General features: G+C 38.9%; 1 protein-coding gene across 14 annotated transcripts in view; it reads right to left on the minus strand.

Moving 5' to 3' along the window:
- The window catches only part of si:ch211-285f17.1 (sickle tail protein), a 171,316-nt gene that overhangs the window by 38,258 nt on the left and 112,676 nt on the right, over positions 1 to 20,382 (minus strand). For 12 of the 14 annotated variants that reach the window (XM_057824066.1, XM_057824065.1, XM_057824064.1 and 9 more), the window contains 3 exons: positions 15,007 to 15,196; positions 8,918 to 9,116; positions 7,034 to 7,127 (listed from right to left, as the gene is read on the minus strand). In XM_057824066.1, coding sequence (XP_057680049.1) covers positions 7,034 to 7,127; positions 8,918 to 9,116; positions 15,007 to 15,196 — 483 coding nt within the window. The remainder of the gene's footprint in view (positions 1 to 7,033; positions 7,128 to 8,917; positions 9,117 to 15,006; positions 15,197 to 20,382) is intronic. The other 2 variants (XM_057824073.1, XM_057824072.1) reach the window with 1 other exon arrangement.

Below are 20,382 nucleotides of genomic sequence, written 5' to 3' on the forward strand. Positions count from 1 at the left end.
TTTTCCTCTTTGATGGGCATTTTATGGCTTGTGCGACTTAAACTCAGGTGCGGCTTATAGTCTGAAAAATACGGTACTCACTACTGACAAAAATAACGCTGTTAGTAAGCTGTTATATTCTAACGCCGTTATTAACAACACTAATAATACAATACTACACACCTCTCCTAAGGACCTTTTCAAAATCTGCCAAACAAGTAGTTTGCATAGTCGATTAAATATGACACAGTTGATCATCGAAATGTATATAAAAAATGTTTAGATCTTCGATCTCAATCTTGAAATCACCCAGCGCTAATTGAAAGGTTGGGGCACACTGCTTTTAGCAGCATTTCTTTTCTACTTTTTCTCACATTGTTAGAGCATTCTTTTCTCCCATTTCAGTGCATAACACATGGTTCTCATCATCAAAATTTATTTATATGCAGAAGTCGTGTTTTTATGAAGGTGTTAAAATTCCAAATTATGATCCACATGCTTTACCGGAGTCCCCAGTGCCACTCTGCACTGTATAAATCCGGTATTTCTGGAAACTGCCCTTGAAACAAAAACATTCACCGAGCTCATTTTTACACTGTTGCCTTTTACAACAAAAGCGCCGCTGTCAGCACATTTTCCAGACATGCTGGCAAAGCTCCGACCGACAGGGTACACGCTCGCTCGCACCCACGGGCCCCGGCAGAGCAATAACATCGCAGACTGAGAGGTTAATCTGCGACAACAACATTTCAGCAGTCAGCTAATCTGAGGCCGCTGTAGTGAGGTGTGATAACCTAACATTGTGCTCGGGCTGGTAAAATTAGAAAAAAAAAAAGCTAAATTGAACAGATGGACATGGCTGGAATGGAGGGGAAAAAAACTTTCCAGCAAATACTTGTACAAACCTTCAGGGGCTTTTTTAAAAGTATCTAGAGCTGAGGGAAATAACTCATATGGCCAGAAGTGGTTAATGTATTCATTCGGTACTTCAAATTATAGCGTATCAATAAAATTGCAATGAGGGGTGTTGCCGTACAAAGTCAACACTCTTCCTGACAAACAAACAAGCTATTGTTCACACGGGGTGCTAGCATGACTCATGGGAAGTAAAACCCACATGCAAAGTTCACTTTGGCTTCAGGTATCTTTTCATTCTCTCTTCGCATTGTGCGCTTCTTTATATCTCCTAGGACAGATAAAGGAGAGAGCACAATTCGGAGGGTGTGACGCCTGCCGAAGTCTTCGAGGGGAGGACAAATACTTGGCTTGCAACTTGGAAAATGCATATTTCAAATTACCTTCGCATTTACCGATTCCATATATAGTAAGGGCCATGTTTGGCTAGCTCTTTGAACAATAAGTGTAAATCTTTCAGCACTAGGAGATCACAGAAAGGAGACTGAATAAGTAAAAAAACATTAGCATCTGGCAAATGACGGGCCTTGCGGACATTTGGTTTGAATTTGGGCTTCTATTCCAGTCTCCAAACATGCTTGTAAACCATTGGTTGCCATTGATGGCGATAGCTGTTCAGTCCATTTTTGACTGTGAGGAGCTAGAAATAAAAGATTGCTGCTAGCCCTCAGTCAAAATTACAGAAATTGGATCGGAATCAGGTGAAAATGATCGAGTTTTTAATTTAAAAAATATATGTTTTTCTGCTTTATGCTCATATAGACTCTCACCCTCTCTCCTTCTGCTTTTTTTTGTCACCAGTGCAGCTGGCATTTGGTACTTAAAGTTAACGATGATTGGCAGGTTTGTAGCTTTGATCTGGCGAGAGAAAGGCTCGGTAGCTCTACGATCAACGGCACAAATATGTTAATCGTCGTTTAGTCAATTTTTTGTTGTCGAGAGGTTGTTCTCGGCAGCGTGAGCATCAAAGCGTGAGTGAATTTGAGTGGACTCGCTCAATGAAGCATTTAATAAAGACTAGCTTTTTTTCTATGTTATTCTAGCTTTTTTTCTATGTTATTCTTGTTTTAAAATAAGCAAGGGTTTTCTCCAGGTTCCTGCCAGATCCCAAAATAAAACACGCAGTGTATGCTGATTGAACACTCCAAATTGTTCCGTAGGTGTGAGTGTGTGCGTGAATAGTTGTGTGTCTATATGTGCCCTGCGACTAGCTGGCAACCTGTTCAGGGTGTACCCTGCCTTCTATCTGAAGTTAGCTGTTATAGGCTCTAGCACCCCCGCGACCCTCATGAGGATAAGGGGTTCAGAAGATGAATGAATGAATGAATTATATGAATGTTATAAAGAGTGACCAAAAGTGTGGCGTTAAGTGTGATGCAATGAAAAATGTTTGTGCGGCTACATTTTGTGCTGGTGAACCTAAGAAAAAAGTTAGGCGCACCAGTGTAAACAAGACAAAATGTAAGTGTGGAGCCCTGGCAATAGGCGTTCAGGCCTAATTTATATATATATATATTTTTTTGCTTTTTAAGGGCTAAACAATAACAAAATAATGCAGAAACACAATGGCATTGCCAAAAGATAAAAAGTACAGTACTGTAAAGGTTTTTTCGGTATCGGCTCGGGACTCGGCAGATTCTCAAACTTAGGTGACTCGGACTCGGGTGCAAAAATATGTGAATGGGACATCCCTAGTCAAAATATATTGGACCATAGAATTTACAATCAGTTGACGAGACAGCTCCTAATCAACAATCACCCAACTTTGACTTGAAATATTTATGGAAAATGAATGATAACTGCCCGTTTTTTGGCTTTCAACCAAGAATCTAGCCAAGAAATTCCGGATTTACGAATTTATTTACAAGAGTTTTCAACTTAAAAAGTTCTTTGTTTTGTGATGGCTGCCATTTTGGACTTTGAATCCATACACAATAACTTTAAGTTCAAATAATCAGGTAATATTCGGCCAACTGTCCGTTTTTTGGCAAGAAACTAGCAATTTAGATATTTCTGTATCCATACAAAAAAAAAAAAAAAAAAACTGCTTTTACGCGTTTTATTTTATGTAACATATCAAAAGTTGGTGAGACAATAGTGACATCGGAATTCAACCTTAATAAATTGTGATAGTAAAAAGAAAAATGCATAACTTGTTGTTTTTTTTTTTGAGTAGAATTAAGATGATTCTGCATGTTTTCCTCAACTATAAAGAGTCAAAAGAGGGATCGAGGAAAAACATATATGATATGTTAAATATTGCTATTGATCCTAGAAATATAGGGGATTATCTCTGCATTTGGTGATTATTGTGCATCTAGCCTAAAATCTGAGAATTTTATAGCCATTTTAAAATTTGTTATCTTTATATAAAAAATGACTAATCGGGATTTTAATAGGGAACAACTTTTAGTTTTTTTATGCCGATGCTCATGGAGACTCATATATGCCTAAGGGAGGTGCCTGTTTTAGTTTTAGGTCACTAGCGGCTTTGGTTTTGAAAATATTTGAGTTTTAAGTGTTTGAAAATAGGCCCCCTACAGAGCGGCTCCGCGCCCTGTTTCCCATCAACTGATACTGAAGTCTATGATTACATGTCTATGTCTATTACTGTAAATGAGTTAAAGACACTACTATCGCCATCTTCTCAATCTTTATGAATGAGAGTTGAGAACACGAATGCTTCTTCAGAACATGGATATTGATGATCTGCTTTTATCTCACATCTGTCAGATATTTAACATATTCTTTAGCATGTTGAGTTAAATTTCTCTGTTCAAATAATGCACTTTGGGATTGGAGTGCACAAGTACTCAACAAAGAATTATTCTGTCTTCTACTGTTCTTCAAATTGGTTACGTTAGTCGCCAAACTTTCTCTTCATGGCAGGTTTTAAAGGAGACATGAGACAATGTGTTTTTCTCCCATCTCGTGTCACTTTGGAATGACATTTCTTTCAAGTGACTTGCTCATTTATTTTGGCTATCTTTTTGAAAAAACTACGCTGGAACTGCATGAGTTATGCTAGCTTGTAATGCAAGTGATTAAAAAACACTTAATTTAGACCTCAGGTGTGAGGCCGCAAAATGCTGTGCCCCGCGCCACAGTTAGCCGCTGTGCTGCATGCTTGAGACCCCTGCTCTCGTGTGCTTCACAGTGTAAAATATAAAAATATCTGCTATGAAACTAGGTTTCCCAAGCATACAAAGTGCCTCATACACAACCTTTGAATCTATGTCAAATATAACCGGGTTAAACAGTGACAGAACTAATCGTGACACACAATCTTTAAGTGAATGAGGCCAAGAAAGTGTTGTTTACAAGGCCCATGGTTTGCTTTTACATAATTGTTTGATGAATTTAGTATAAATTTAGAGGTCTTCAATAGAAAGTTGGATAAAAGTGGTCCAGATTAGAGCCGAGGGCTTTACTTTTTTTTCCATTAGCAGGAAACAACGCACCAAAATGCGGACAAAAGATTAGAGATGTGTTGAATTGAGTTCACGCTGTGGAGCGTACAAGCATGTGGAACAATATCAGCCCCCTACCACTCACGAGTCCTACTACAGATTAATAACAAGTGGTGGTAGTGTTGGAGGGGGGGCACATTCCTTTCCTTAAATGCAAACAGGATGTAAGCATGAGAAGATACTTCATCTAACAACCAATTAAAAGCTCATCTCTCAGTCGTGATATGCTAGTCTTTCTCAAAAAATTAGCATATTGTGATAAAGTTCATTATTTTCTGTAATGTACTGATCAACATTAGACTTTCATATATTTTAGATTCATTACACACAACTGAAGTAGTTCAAGCATTTTGTTGTTTTAATATTGATGATTTTGGCAAAAAAGTCAAGAAAAAACAAAAATCCCTATCATAAAAAATTTGCATATCATGAAAAGGTACTTTAAAGAAGCTACTAACACAATCATCTGAATCAACGAATTACCTCAAAATCCCTGCGAAAGATTCCTGAGGCTTTTAAAAACTCCAAGCCTGGTTCATTACTCAAAGCCGCAATCATCGGCAAGACTGCTGACCTGACTACTGTCCAGAAGGCCAACATTGACACCCTCATCAAGAGGCTAAGAACCAGAAAGAAATTTCTGAGCGAATAGGCTGTTCCCAGAGTACTGTATCAAGGCACCTCAGTGGGAAGTCAGTGGGAAGGAAAAAGTGTGGCAGGAAACACTGCACAATCAGAAGAGGGGACCGCACCCTGAGAAAGATTGTGGAGAAGGGCCGATTCCAGGCCTTGGGGGACCTGCAGAAACAGTGGACTGAGTCTGGAGTAGAAACATCCAGAACCACCGTGCACAGGGGTGTGCTGGAAATGGCAGAAGCGCCTGATCTGGGCTACAAAGAAGCAGCACTGGACTGTTGCTCAGTGGTCCAAAGTACTTTTTTCAGATGAAATTTTGCATTTCATTCTGAAAGAGAAGGAGAGGAGAAGGAAATGCCAAAATGCCTGAAGTCCAGTGTCAAGTACCCACAGTCAGTGATGGTCTGGGGTGCCATGTCAGCTGCTGATGTTGGTCTACTGTGTTTTATCCAGGGCAGGGTCAATGCAGCTAGCTATCAGGAGATTTTGGAGCACTTCATACTTCCATCTGCTGAAAAGCTTTATGGAGATGAAGATTTCATTTTTTAGCACGACCTGGCACCTGCTCACAGTGCCAAAACCACTGGTAAATGGTTTACTGACCATGGCATTACTGTGTTCAATTGACCTGCCAACTCTCCTGACCTGAACCCCATAGAGAATCTGTGGGATATTGTGAAGAGGAAGTTGAGAGACACCAGATCCTACACTGTGGATGAGCTTAAGGTCGCAATCGAAGCATCCTGGGCCTCCATAACACCTCAGCAGTGCCACAGGCTGATTGCCTCCATGCCACGCCGCATTGAAGCAGTACTTTCTGCAAAAGGATTCCCGACCAAGTATAGAGTGCATAGCTGATTTAAGGTTGACTTTTTTGTATTAAAAAACACTTTTTTGTATTGGTCGGATGAAATATGCAAATTTTTTGAGATAGGGATTTTTGGTTTTTCTTGACTTATTTGTCAAAATCATCAGTATTAAAACAATAAAAGGCTTGAACTACTTCAGTTGTGTTTAATGAATCTAAAATATATGATATATATATAATTTTTTGAGAAGGACTATATAACTTTAACACACTTCTATGCCGTTTTTTTCCGTCAATGATGACTATAACGAAAATATTTCGTCAACGAACAATTTTTTTCACGACGACAACGTCAAGATGACGCGCTGAAAACACGTCTTCAAAGACTAAAACATAACGAGATGGATGCCAGTTATCATCTGACGGCACGAGAACTAGATGAAAATTCGCCATAGTTTCAGTCATAAATTTACAATGTCTGAAATTTTCTTGTTGTGTGTGTAGTTAGCATGCATTTAGCAGTGCTTGGTTGTGTCACTCATGTGACGTGCTGCGCCCACCCCGCCCCACACACACATTTACTCACCGGCCGGTGCCCATTCCAGGCTCCTTTTGTGAAACGTGTCAGGTGCTGCTTGGTAAGTTTTTGCTTTCTTATCTTAGCTAGATACGCCATGTTGCTTTAGCCTTTAAAAGTCTGTGCTGAGTGATCATCACACACTAAATTAACTTGTAGCGTTAGCACAGCGTTCGCTTTAGCATAGCAATTCGCGTTAGCATTAGCATTTAGCGCAGTGACTTGGTGTCTTCTTAAACTCTTGGAAAACATTTTACATACACTTTGTGGCGTCCAGGTGAGTTTATTAATTGCAAATAATGTGCTGTTTTCATGCTGAATGTGTATTATCATCATGAAAATGGTGATATCCTTGTAGACGCTAGTTATATGCTTGTCTATCATGTTCATTCGAAATGGTTGGAAACCTTTTATTCATTAATTTGTTCATGGACTAAAACTCTTGAAGTTTATAGATGAAAACATTTTGAGAATTGTCGACGAAAACACATTTGAAATGACTAAAATATGTCTAAGACTAATAAGTATTTTTGTTCAAAATATCGAAAATGGTTGTCAAAAACAACACTGCTTCTATGACATAAATTACTCTGAATACTTTATACACTTATTATTCAAACTTGAGCACCAACTGTGTCGCGTACTCACCCTGGCGTCACCGTTAGCTGGCCGGGGACCGTGGCTGAAGGCCTGCGCTGGATCCTTGTGGTAAACCTTTAGACAGGAGTGGTCCGTTATATTTCTGTAGGGGGAAGAAGTAAGCTGGGGTAAAAAGGCTGCCCATCTGTCGCCGTCGGAATATGGCCGACGCGGGGTCATCCTGCTTTGTTGCCTCAACAGCTCGGCCAGCGGAATGTATCCTGACACGGGTGTCGAATATCTGGCGTTACGGTCCATGTTGCTTTAGAATTGACGCCGAGCCCAACTCTCACTATGACGAGTAAGACGCTAGTGCCAACCTTTAGCAAGCACAAAATCAATTTTATAGCCCTGATAAAAAAAAAGTGTTGGGCCCAAAGTACACATCGTAATGAAGGTGGAACTGCTGCTTATCATTTGCACTGCGAGATAACGAAATGTCTGCTTACATATTCAGTAGACGAGGGTGACGCTCTGTTTTTAGTCTGCCCTGCTGACCATTCATTACTTTATTATTCAGACTAAAAGATCCAATGAACTCCCTTTATTTTTCCTCAAAATGTACAGAGTGCCTTATGTACGACTTCTGGTTGTCATGAATGAAACACATTTCTTATTCATTAAACCCATAAGTAAAACAATAAAACAAATAATAAATCAATAAAACAATAATTACTACCGTGGTATGACAAAGTATCTGAACCTTTTGGAATTTCTCACATTTCTGCATAAAATCGCCATCAAATGTGGTCTGATCTTTGTCAAAATCACATAGATGTAAAAACGGTGTCTGCTTTAACTAAAACCACCCAAACATTTATAGGTTTTCATATTTTAATGAGGATAGCATACAAACAATGACAGAAGGGGGAAAAATAAGTAAGTGAACCCTCTGCCTAAGGAGACTTAAAGAGCAAATGAAACCAATTTTTACCAAACAATTTAAGTCAGGTGTGTGCCCAATCACTGATGAGTGGTTTAAAGCTGACCTGCCCACTATAAAACACACACCTGGTAAGAATTGTCTTGATGAGAAGTATTGTCTGATGTGCATCAAATGGAGAGAGTTTGGCACTGTTGCTTCTCTCCCAAGGAGTGGCCGTCCACCAAATGTGACGCCAAGAGTTCAGCGCAGAATACACAGAGAGGGGGGGGAAAAAAGAACCCCAGAGTGTCTGCTAAAGACTTACAGAAATCACTGGCACAGTCCAATTTATCTGTGCACACATCAACTATATGTTAAACTATGGCCAAGAATGGTTTTCTTTGGAGAACTCCACGGAAGAAAAACAAAAATATTAAACATGATGGTTCACTTATTTCTCCCCTTCTGTCATTTTTTGCATACTATCCTCAGTAAAATATGAAAACCTAGAAATGTCTGGGTGGCTTTAGTTAACGTAGACACTGTTTTTTCATCTGTGTGATTTTGACATAGATCAGATCACATTCGAGTGACAGTGATTTTATGCAGAAATTTGAGAAATTCCAAAAGGTTCAGATACTTTTTATTGCCACTGTATCCTTTATTTGATTTAGAAATGTACACCCCTTGATGTCTACATTGATCAAAAATGATAAACTATTGATTTTTCATGTTGCTAAAAGAAAAAAAAATCCACCTGTTTCATTTGAGATTTAAATTGCTATGTTTTATATTACTGTTTTCAATTTTCTTCACAATAACTACTTGAACTGAGCCATGACCTGAAAAACTAATATTTATGACCATTGGGGATTTTTGATCTGTGAAACCTTCACTAAACATGATATTTTTAACACAGGAAATGTAAACACACAGAAAAATGTTAATTATTATCAGTAATACAAGGAAACTCATACAGATTTAAATAATTTTGATTTATTTTCATATCTATTCATACTGTTCTTTACCTGACATCGCTTAGCTCATAGTACATGTTCCTCATATCATCTTTGACGTAGACGGCCACGCTGGGCGACTCCAGCATCTTCATGGTGAGCATCTGCGGAAAGGCGCTGACGAACAAGGCTCGGACTGTGTCGATGCTTGTGATCTCGTTGGGCATGCGGATCTGTTTAGTTTCGTCTCCGTACTGCAGGTACAACACGCCTGAGGGGCAGGATGAGAAAAATCAGTCAATATATCCTTACTTTTAAGTTTTTCCAAGGTACTGTGAGTTGGTCACAAGTAGTGCTGCAATGATTAAACGATTAACTCGAGTAATTTGATTTTTAAAAAAAAGCTTTGAATCAAATTTTGCCGATTCAAGGATTTGTTTAATTACAGTGACGTTGTAATGGTTTGTTTTGAAAGTGTTGCATTTAGTTTTATTGATTTAGGTGGATAGACTGCCCTCTAGTGGTAACAGTGAGTACATCATAACTTGTCTTACATGGCTGAATCTAGCTGCTCCCTGTTAAGACCAACATAAGGTATGTATGTTTGTTTATGCATTCTTTATTTAGTTTAGAAGTATGTTTAGCAGTTTTTTTGTGGGAATGTGTTTGAACAATTTGTTCAGAGCATTGTTTAAAAAAAAAAAAAAAAAAAAAAAGTTAGAGGTATATAGCGTTTAAGCTAGTGGACCTTTGCTATGCAAGTTAGCCAATTGTTCTTTTGTTGTACTTAGATCCTCATTAATTTATTTATTTTATATCGTTTGAGGCTAGGCTCAGGTATGTTATTACTTTTTTAAATGCATTTATTGCTCTTGTGAAATAAAAGTGCAATTCTGCATTGTTTGAAGATACACTTAATCAGAATTTTGTATTTGCATTTAATGCTCTTTTAAAAGTGTAATCTTAGCAAGCCAAAATAAAAATGATTGCAAGCATAAGCACTTGTTTATTTAATATATCCTAAAATTTATTCTGCAACACAATTATTGTTTGTAGTCTGATTACTCAGTCGAAATACTAATTGAAATTCGATTACCTAAATAAATGTTAGCGGCAGCCCTACTCACAAGATTTTTTTGCATTGAATTGCAAGCGAAGATTTCAGAAAGTGCAGTTTCATTATCTGAATGCAACAATGCTGGTGGTCGGTTACAACATTTTCCATTATTCACACTTTTCCAGGCCTGGAAATGTTTCCAATCAAGCCCCATTCTAACCCTAGCAATCACTTATTGGTCCTGCTTGTCCCCCATGTATCCCCAAAACTAAACTGGGTGTGTGTTGCGCGCGCTGCGATTTAGGAAAAAAAACAGATGTGTGCCGCAGAATGTCTGGACACGCCCACACAGCACTTGTACAAACAATAGCGTCCCAAAACTGAATTTCTATTGAAAGTTCTACACTGGATGTGCCAGAATAAGTAGTAGGAGCCTAAATTTGTTGTGGTGTCATATTTCTTTGCATTCAAAACTGCAAACAAAGTGTGATTTTACTTGGTGTGACTTGATAAAAGAAGCGAGCTGGTAAAAGCTACCAGATGTGGATGAGATTCCAAGCGGCGGACAACTTTCTCCCCCTGAGAGCTGCTCTGTTAGCACTTTGCATCCAGATGTTTGACGCGACAAGGGCGCCATTGAGCCAACGCGTATGAATATGCAACGACGACAAAGGTGGATGGAGTCCGCTTGTGATGCGATCCCATATCGGCTGATGCGGGGAAGAAAATGGCAAATGGCCGCTTACTAAACAAATGGCTTTAGAACACGTCCATCCCTCTCTCAGTTTCAGGTTAAGACTAGCAAAAAAACACAAAAACTCCATACTCACATCTCTCACAGCAGAAGTACCTCAGCCTTTTTGGGAGAACTTTTTTTGTATGTGTGTCACCGTGGGAGGGACGATGGAGGAAAGACTTATTTCACTCCACCCCTTTTGTCATGCCGTATCACCCCCCCCCCCCCCACCCCCCCACCCCCGGCCCGCCTTTGCTGTCCCGTAAATGCTTTGTCTTGATGTAGAACACCTTTTCAACAACTGTGAGAGGTTGTAAAACCACTCACACGCTGTACCTAATTACAGATATTTGTTTCAAACAGACTATGGTAAAGGACACAGTCTTGATTCATGTCATTTTACTGAAACAGAATGATAACACATTTAACATGTGCATTCCTTCAACCTCTGCATCAAAACTTCCTTCCTCAACTTGTTCATCTGAGAACAAACCACATCAGATGGTCACTGAGCCACCAACAGCAGTTTTCTTAAAACTATTATTTCATTATTATCCATACTTAACAACTCTAGCACCTAATGATTAATAAAGCAATGACATAAAATTTTATAGAAAAATAACATTGTAATTGTGTTTATAATTGTCTTTAATAACCGACTATCCTTGCAAACTTGTTCTTACCAGGTCTGCTATTCACCCAGCTGATGAGGTATCCACTGCCTTTAGCAGCCTCATCTAACTCCTTTTTTAATCCCTCAATCTCCCTTCCCTACGAGGCATGTCTATGTAATGAAATATAAATATTTAAAAAAACAAAAAAACAAACTCCCCGGTGGCTTTTAGTTTTAAAGCTTTCTTAATTTCTTTCTCAATAACGATGGAGGTAGATTTGTGTTTTTATTATTCAATCAAAAAACAAAGTTACTTCTATCAAAAACAAAGTTGCTCCAATCAAAATACAGTATATACTTTTAATCCCCAAAAAGTCACTTCAATAAAAAAAAATTGTTTTTGATTGCAAAAATAAATTTGAGACAAAAAAAGCATTTGAAAACTATTTTTCTTGATTGAAACAAAATTTTCCATTGAAGTAATGTTGTTTTGCGTTTGGGCCACATTTTGGCTAGGACATTTGTGTCTTTATTATTCAATCAAATAAGTTGCTTCAAACAAAAAAATATATATAAAAAGAAAAACTTTGCACATGTGTCAATCACCGTTTACCAGAGCCTGAGAGGGTTTGAGTAGACTCACTATGAAGCATTTGATAAAGCCAAGCACTTTCTTACTACTTTATTCTTGTTTAAAAATAATTCGGTGGGGCAGTAACATGTGTAAAACATCATAATTCTTACATTTTGAAGTGCTTGAAAACCATTTATAAATGATACTTTGGTGAAAAAAGTGAAAAAACATCTTATATATATATGTATCTTTTTTCCAATGTAAAATCTGAATAAATGCATTGAACACGCACAAAAAAATGGGGGGGGGGGGGGGGGGGGCGCTACTTCGCGGTTTTCACTTATTGCGGCGGGTTCTGGTCCCCATTAACCGCGAAAAACGAGGGATCCCTGTATTTCTGAAAAGCTTTAAGAAGCAGGACTCATTCCCACCACTCGTCGGGCCGGTGTTGTGCCGACACCGGCCGTCAGCTCAAGTCCCAGCCTAAAATAACGCGTCTCAGGCGGACCACGGGAGCGATGCGAGGCGCCCCCTCCATCCGAGAGCATGCCGCTTAATTTGACTCAACAGTGTGTTTCTTCGTTTATATTACCGCTAAATACACAAGCTCGACGCCAATTTAACGGGAGCTATTTTTTTTCATGGGAGATTTGGCTAGCTCTGGCAGTGTTCAATGCAAGCTGCAACGAATGGCGGTAAAACTTTTTTATATCGCAAAATGTGAAAACGATTGAAACCACTACTCACCAAATTCAATCTGCTGGTAAATACAGGCAAGTGTGTATGCTGCGCTCTGGTCTGCTCCGGTGTGGATAAGGCCTGCTTTTTGTTTTCACAGCTTTGCAATACAACCAAAGGCTCTCCGAGCACTCCATGTACACGTAAGGAGTGCGCGCGTTTGGAATAATGGAACGCAGCTTGGGCCGATGATTGGTTCTCGTCAGCGAAGCATCTAGAAGGATTTGCTGACTGTCCAAGTGTCACTTTTTTAAAGAACCGATTTCTTAAGTGCTCAGTTTACGTACTAAGTTAATCACATGATGATGATAATAATAATAATAATAATAATAATTAAATAAAACCTCCCGAACCCCCCCAAAAAAAAAAGAATTTCTCCTCGGATCTACGCAATTCACGTAGGTCGCCCTTTTTGACTTCAAAACGGCGAATTTCGCTGAAAGGTGAGAGATTTTCATGCCTGGTTTTATCAACGCTGGTACTATTTTAGCCAATCAACTGTGAGTATCCCACCCTTTCCTAATGATGCCATTAATACTCATTATATGCACATGTGCTTCCGTGTTAAGACATTATTTTCTCCAATATTGAATACATTTTCCATTTGCATACTTTAAAGGGATCCATGGATAGAAAGACTTGTAGTTCTTAAAAGATAAATGTTATAATGAGTTCAAATAATTTAATATTTAGACCCTTCTAGATGTTTTCTTCTTTATACAATTTGTAAAATTAGTTTTAACTCGTAAGTCACCGGTGTTGTTGACGTTGCAGGGTGGTGACGTCAATTGGTTACGCTGCCGGGCTTCCAGAGTACAACTCTAGCGACATAAGAACATGTTGTCCGTTCAACCCTTTCAATTTGAACCCGAGAGGAACATTAATGAGCATGACCGCCCTGTCGATATTTTACAAAACGAGCAGCAAACGCAAAATGAACAGGAAAGACGGGATGAGACGTGACAAGAGTAGAAAAAGAAAAAGGTGGTCTGCCAAAATGTGCTACACCGGCGAATTTGACACCCAAAATACTACCGTGCGCTTTCAGCTTGTTTTATTTAGATGCATACAGACAGAACATACTAAAGATGCCTTAGGAAAATACTTAAATGTAGTAATATAAAATAAGGGTGGTTGAAATATGCTACGTGACCAATGTGGTAAACAGATCAACAATCTGCTTTAAAGCTAATACTAGAAAAAACACTATGCTTAAAAGTATGAGAGGGAAACACATGCAAAAATGATTTTGAGGCAATGAAAAGGTAATAAAAGACTCAATGAAAACACAAATAGTAAGTACTCCCCACTTTTAACTGATGAGCGCATGTGTTGGACATCTCACCGCGTAGGAGGAATTGCAGTACCCCGGTAGTATTCGTCGAGTGACAATGTACGTCCCGAGCATCCATAAAACATAGCTCCCTACGAGGGTCAAAACATATACTAAATATAGATTTTGAAATTAATGGCAATATTGTAGGTTTCTCTAATAACATATTTTAGTAAAAGAGAGCAATAGTGGCTTATTAGAGCCACAAATCTTTAAGTCCGAGGTTCCCTTTAATACTTTGAACAAACCTCTTTCATATGAAGGTCATTTATACTGGGTTTTGTGTGTCCCTTTAAGTAGTGTACTAGTAACTAGAGGCGTGCGAAATTTCCGATTCTTAGATTATTCGCGATTCAGCCGTGGAAGATTCGAGAACGATTCACAAACATCCAAATTCCAATTATTGAATTATACCAGGTAAAGCGGAAATAAAACACATATAAGACTTTCCCCCCCAAAGTGATTTAAAAAATGTACAGTATATAAATAAATGGTTTTTAAGCACTTCAAATGTCATAATTATGATCAGTTTTAAACATAACTGTCCAACCAAATCATTTTTGAACAAGAATAAAGTACTGTAGTAGATAAATGCTTGGCTTTATTAAATACTTCTGTTTATCTACCTTAGCTGTGACTGTTGGAGTGACATGTAGAAATTTCAAACTCCTCATGATCACTTCTGGCATTTATATGTCTCCAACGTCTCCACACACACACATTCGTTCCAGCGCGGCTTCCTTGCAGAAACTGTTTAACAAGTTAAACGATGATTGACAGATTGCTGCCCGGCTTCTTTGGCCAGATCAAAGCAATCGTTAACTTTAATAAGCAAGTGCCGCAGTGACGGAGATGAACAAAGGGCCAGGAGAGGGAGGCTGTGCGCAGAGCAGAAAGCAAGGCGTATTTGGATTTAAAAAAATAAAAACTATCGCATGTGCTTGCGATGGCGATGTTTAAACGATATATCGTTCAGGCTTAATACAAAGCATCACGATATATCACCATTTTGATATTTTGTCACACCCCTGCTACTTTAAAAAAGTAAGTGTTCAACTTCTGGTTATCCACTGTCAGATAGAATGACTATGACCATTACTTGCAACTTACCAAGCGAGCGGTCTTTGGTCTGGTTGGTGGATCGGACCACGGGCAAGCTGGCACGGACCCGGCTGCCTCGGGTGAAGCCCATAGGCGCGTCTACCTCGGACATGGCCTCCAGGGAGTCCAGAGAGGTTAGGGAGAGGTGGTCTACGTCCACGCCGGGCTGCGGGCTAGGGCAGTGCTTGGGGCTTCTGCTCTGAAAGCAACAAAAGATGCAACTTAAAGATCTGGAACCCAAAAGTGCCTTTAAATACATGCAATAAACCCACACACGATGCATTCAGAGGCTACCTTTTTCACACGGAAGCCAACCGAAAAAGTTGCTACAAGTCATTATGAAGTTACGAGACGTGACCATCGGCTGTAATCGGATCAGGCCTCCGCTAAGCGAGGCTTCAATTCGCCGGTGTGTGCGACAAGACTAAGGAGCTTGGCGAGCTTTTGTGCCATGTCGGTAAGATGATCTGCACCGCTGGAAATGAGATGGGGGGGACTGGTCATGGAACAGTGGGGTCTTTATGCAGTGACCTTCTTCTATCGCCAGCGCCAGGCCAAAGACTCCTGTAAAAATGTGTCCGCATGCACATGCTGCTACTTTGTCACACAGAGTGAGATAAAAGCCGACTATGTTGGCAGGTCAAAAGCTTAAACTGCATTCCAGTTCATTAGATCTAATAGCGAAGATACATTATATGACCATGTGAAATCATAAAATAAACAAATAATAAAAATACAGTAATCTGTGAATCTCTAGCCCAGCCAGAACCCAGAATTCAACCCAATCGAGGTGATCAAAAGGGGACAACATATGACAGCAAAGAGTAGGCATTTTTTTAATGTATTTTTAAGATTAAGTCAAATTTAAATACATTTTAATATCCTTATTCAATTAGATTTTTATTTATCGGTTGTACATTCAAATTTGATAACAAAAAACAGAAAAATGTGGTATGACCTGACAGATGTCATTTTTACTATATACCGTAATTTTCGGACTATAAGGTGCACCTGACCTTACAAGCCGCCACACACCAAATTTGACACGAAAAAGGTATTTGTTCTTAGATAAGCCGCACCGTACTATGAGCTGCAGCACAGGGATATTTACACCAAAAGATATTAACGGGTAACACTTTATTTGACAGCACCGTTATAAGAATGTCTGTTAGAATTGTTGTGCATACAGTTAACATTAATGCTTTCCTTATTATAGTTAGTCACCTGATAGGATAACTACTGTATAGTCACCCTTTCCTTCATCTTGGGCCAGGTGGCCCCCATGTAGTCTATGTATTCTATTCTATGTTCGATGTTGCGTTTCTGACCCCTCCCATCCTATTGTTTGCCCTTGAATAAAGAAGGTTGCTATCACAGCAGCTCAGGGAGCGGCTACCAACCTCTACAGAAGCTACATGGACTTCCTGCGTTTTCTTTGGAGCCAAACTAGGTGTACATAAACCTAGCTTCAAATCTAACACTGTCATAATTAAGACATGACGCTGTCATGAGCACTAATGACTGCTTATGACAGATGTCATTTAGTGTCATCCGTCAAATTATGTCATTTTTGAATTGATGTAAAAGATCAGCACTGGACATAATGGAGTAGTGCTGCAACGATGAATCGATTAACTCGATTTGAAAAAAGCTTCGAATCAAATTTTGCTGCTTCGAGTATTCGTTTAATTAGAGTGGTGTTGTAACTGTTTGGTTTGAAAGTGTTTACATTTACTTTTATTGATTTGGTTGGATATACTGCCCTCTAGTGGCAACAGTAAATATGACATAACTGATTTAATATGGCTGAATCCAGCTGCCCCCTGTTAAGACCAACATAAGGTAAGTTTGAAATGTATGCTTTCAAAAAGCTCAATATCTCAGTTTTTTCATCAGAAATCGGAAAATTGCTCAAGCTAAGCTATCTTCTAATGCTGATTTATAAAGAATGGAAAAGGATATGAACTAACTATTTTTCTGCTGAAAAAAGAGAGTAATCTTTCTTTTGGTGGGTTCCATGTTTATATAGCAATACAACAGAATTTTCTGTGGGCCTTGCAAAATCAGTCAAAATCCAGTAAAACGGCCGGGAGCGAAGGGCCTTGCTCCGGTGAAAATGGCTGGGAGTGAATGAGTTAAGAGCATCGTAAAACAACGTTAGCATTTTATAGGATTTAAGCTCACGGACTTTTGCTATGCAAGTTAGCCAATTGTTTCATTTGTTGTACTTAGATGCACATTTATTTGTTTTTTTAAACCGTTTGAAGCTAAGCTCAGGTGTTTGAATTTATTTTCAAAGGTAAGTCCAATTCTGCATAGTTTGAAGAAACACTAGGGAAATTTTATTTTGTATTTCATATATAATGCTGTTTTGAAAGTACAATCTTGTTTTACATCTCCAAAACCTTATTCTCCAACACATTAAATGTTCCTAATCCAATTACTCATTTATTCAAACTAACTAGTTGATACTAAAAATAATTACTACTAAATAATTGATAGCTGCAGCCCTAAAATGGAGTTAGTGACAAAATTTGCTGGATGACACTAGATGACATCTGTCATTAGCATTCATTAATACTCATGACTAGGGATGGGAATTGATAGGATTTTTACGATTCCGATTCCATTATCGATATTGCTTAACGATTCGATTCTTTATCGATTCTCTTATCGATTCTAATTTGGGGAAAAAGAACAAACGTTTTGATTGGCATCGAGTTTGTTTAATCAGAAGTCACAACCTTACAAACTCACAACGAGATCAAAAGAGGCCCAAAGCCTCAATGTTAACTGTGGCAATAAGTGGCAAATACACAAGAATGTGTAACATTTTACTGAAACATTTATCTAATAGAAATAAAAAATATTGGTATATATTGGCAGATAGGTTTTTGTTCTGCCTTTGGCAATATGTGTTAAAGCAGGGGTCCCCAAACTTTTTCCTGTGAGGGCCACATAACTTTTCCCTTCTCTGATGAGGGGCCGGGGTCAGTTTGTTACAGAAAAAGTGTGACAATTGCAGAAGTGCATAAATGTAAAAAATTATTGTTTTTCAGAAAGCCACAATCAAATAACCCTTTCTGGATTCTTTATAATAATAATAATAATTAATAATAAAAACACTACTAATTAAATAGATAATAACCAAATAACCCTCTCTGAATTCTTCAAGGAAAAGGCCAGAAAATAAATAACACAATTGAGAAAAAAAAAAAAAAAAATCAAAATGGCCGGACCAAATGTGGAGGCGAGCCGTATTTGGGCCGCGGGCCGCAGTTTGAGGACTGCTGGAGCGCGCATACACCCAAAGAAGAAATGCCGCATCCAAGTGAGTGAGAGAGGGAAACACTTCTACAAGCCTACGTTCTTTGTTAATGTTAATATCTACTGAGGCAACGCCTGTATGTATCATCTTTTGTGTTGTTGTTGTTGTGTTTCCACTCGCGATCGGACACTTAAATCCAGTTGTGTAGTGGTTTGAACGATGTGCTAATGCTAGCGAACGAATGCTAACCATACTGGTATTAGCAGCTAATCATCGCTGATTTACGTTGATGCAAACCTGTTTGTTATTGGGGACGAAATTGATTTGTTTCATTTCTATTCTTAGTTTCACTCTTCAGGTGATGGTTGAATAAAGTCAGCAAATTATACCAACGTCTTCTGCATCGTCATTTGGGAGTTTAGCTAGCTGTATAGCCGGGACTTTTTTTTTTTTTTTTTTTTTTTATAGCCAGGACTGAGCCTCTCTGTGAGGACAGCGCAATCGTATTCCCTCCCGATGCAGTTATCTCCACCTTGCAATGACTGCAAGTCGCTTTGTTGTAATTTTTCCTCGTGAAGTGAAGACACACTTTCGAGCGTTTGAACCTACGTGCTGTCATTGTTATGTTTATGGCTGCAATGCTCGTGCTTACCCGTCGTAACCTTTCATTTTCACACTCTTTCCTTGTGAAGTGTAGTCAAACTTTGGAGCGAGTGGTTCTTGGCGCCATGCTAGTTTGATGCGTCTGGACAACAACACATGTCACGACGCAATACGCGTCTTTAGGAATCGTTAAAGGGATCGTTAAGGCTTTTTCATTGTGATGTCGAGGCCTCGAAACACTCGGAACCGGTTCCGAACTGGAATCGGATTTCGATTCCCATCTCTACTCATGACAGTGTCATGTCATAATTATGACAGTCTTATGACGGTCTTATGACAGTCTTATGACGCCATTGTCAAATAAAGTCTTACATATTAACCCAAATAAATCGACAGCTAACGTAAGCCGCACTGGACTATAAATCGAAGGATTCAAAATAAGGGTAAAAAAGTAGCCTATAGTCTGAAAATTACAGTATGTATGTATCATTTTCTTAACCTCTAGTAGTTATTGTGCATTATTATAGATTCATATACTTAAATTTAATAAAGTAAGTCAACGTGTATATAGCTTAGGGCAAACAAATAGATATAATAGATAGAAATATAAGGACCACGTATTGTTAGAACACACACAGCACACATCAAAATGCAGAGACGTGAAGAGTGGACTGACTGTGCGAGCGGGCGACTGGATTGTCATCAAGTAGCTCTGAATGTCAAGCTCAGAGTACAGGGAGGAGAGCATGGACTGGAGAGACTGATGGAAAGGAAAAGAAGGAAAGCGAGAAAAGGAAATAAAATGCCAGCAGGATGCCTGAGATTGGAAAACGAGATGGTCATCAAACCCAACAGAGGTGCCATGGCAACAACATAAACACAAGACAGATCTACTAAAAAAGTGCTTACAATCACTATGTAACATTTAGAACACTTTGTTACTTTGAAATGTTTGCAATGATTATTGCTTTCAGCAATGCACCGAGGGTTTTATTTGACACCTTCTTGACACAGAAGGCAAAAATCGCTGACTCATGATTCTCATTAAAATATGCTTAGCCGTAAGGGATTAAAAAAAAAAAAAAAATGAATACAAATGTGGCTTTAGGCAGTTCATGCATGAGAATAGTAAGAGATGACCGCGAATTGACGGGTCACCCGAAACCACACATGCTGACACTGGAGAGCAACTGCTTTGAAAGATTGATGCGCGTCCACGGAAACTTCTGTCACCTTGGAATTTTCGAGTTCAAACTTTTTGGTTCAGGATAATTCTTTCCCAGCCTCACAATTGAAAACAAAATGGCTGTTTTCTGTGTGGTTCCCATTTGTTCGTTTAACTGACCGACCATCCATGAAACTAGGCCCTTTCTGTATGTACATCCATACTACACAACTCATAATCTACAAACTAATGCATGGTTGAAGAAATATCATCGTGTTATGCTAGAGCAAGTCATCACTCGGCTTTGTGCAGCCTGTCAGCAGGTACATTACACTATAATACCCTCGCA

The sequence above is a fragment of the Corythoichthys intestinalis genome, chromosome 20 (assembly GCF_030265065.1).
Source record: "Corythoichthys intestinalis isolate RoL2023-P3 chromosome 20, ASM3026506v1, whole genome shotgun sequence".
NCBI lineage: Eukaryota > Metazoa > Chordata > Actinopteri > Syngnathiformes > Syngnathidae > Corythoichthys > Corythoichthys intestinalis.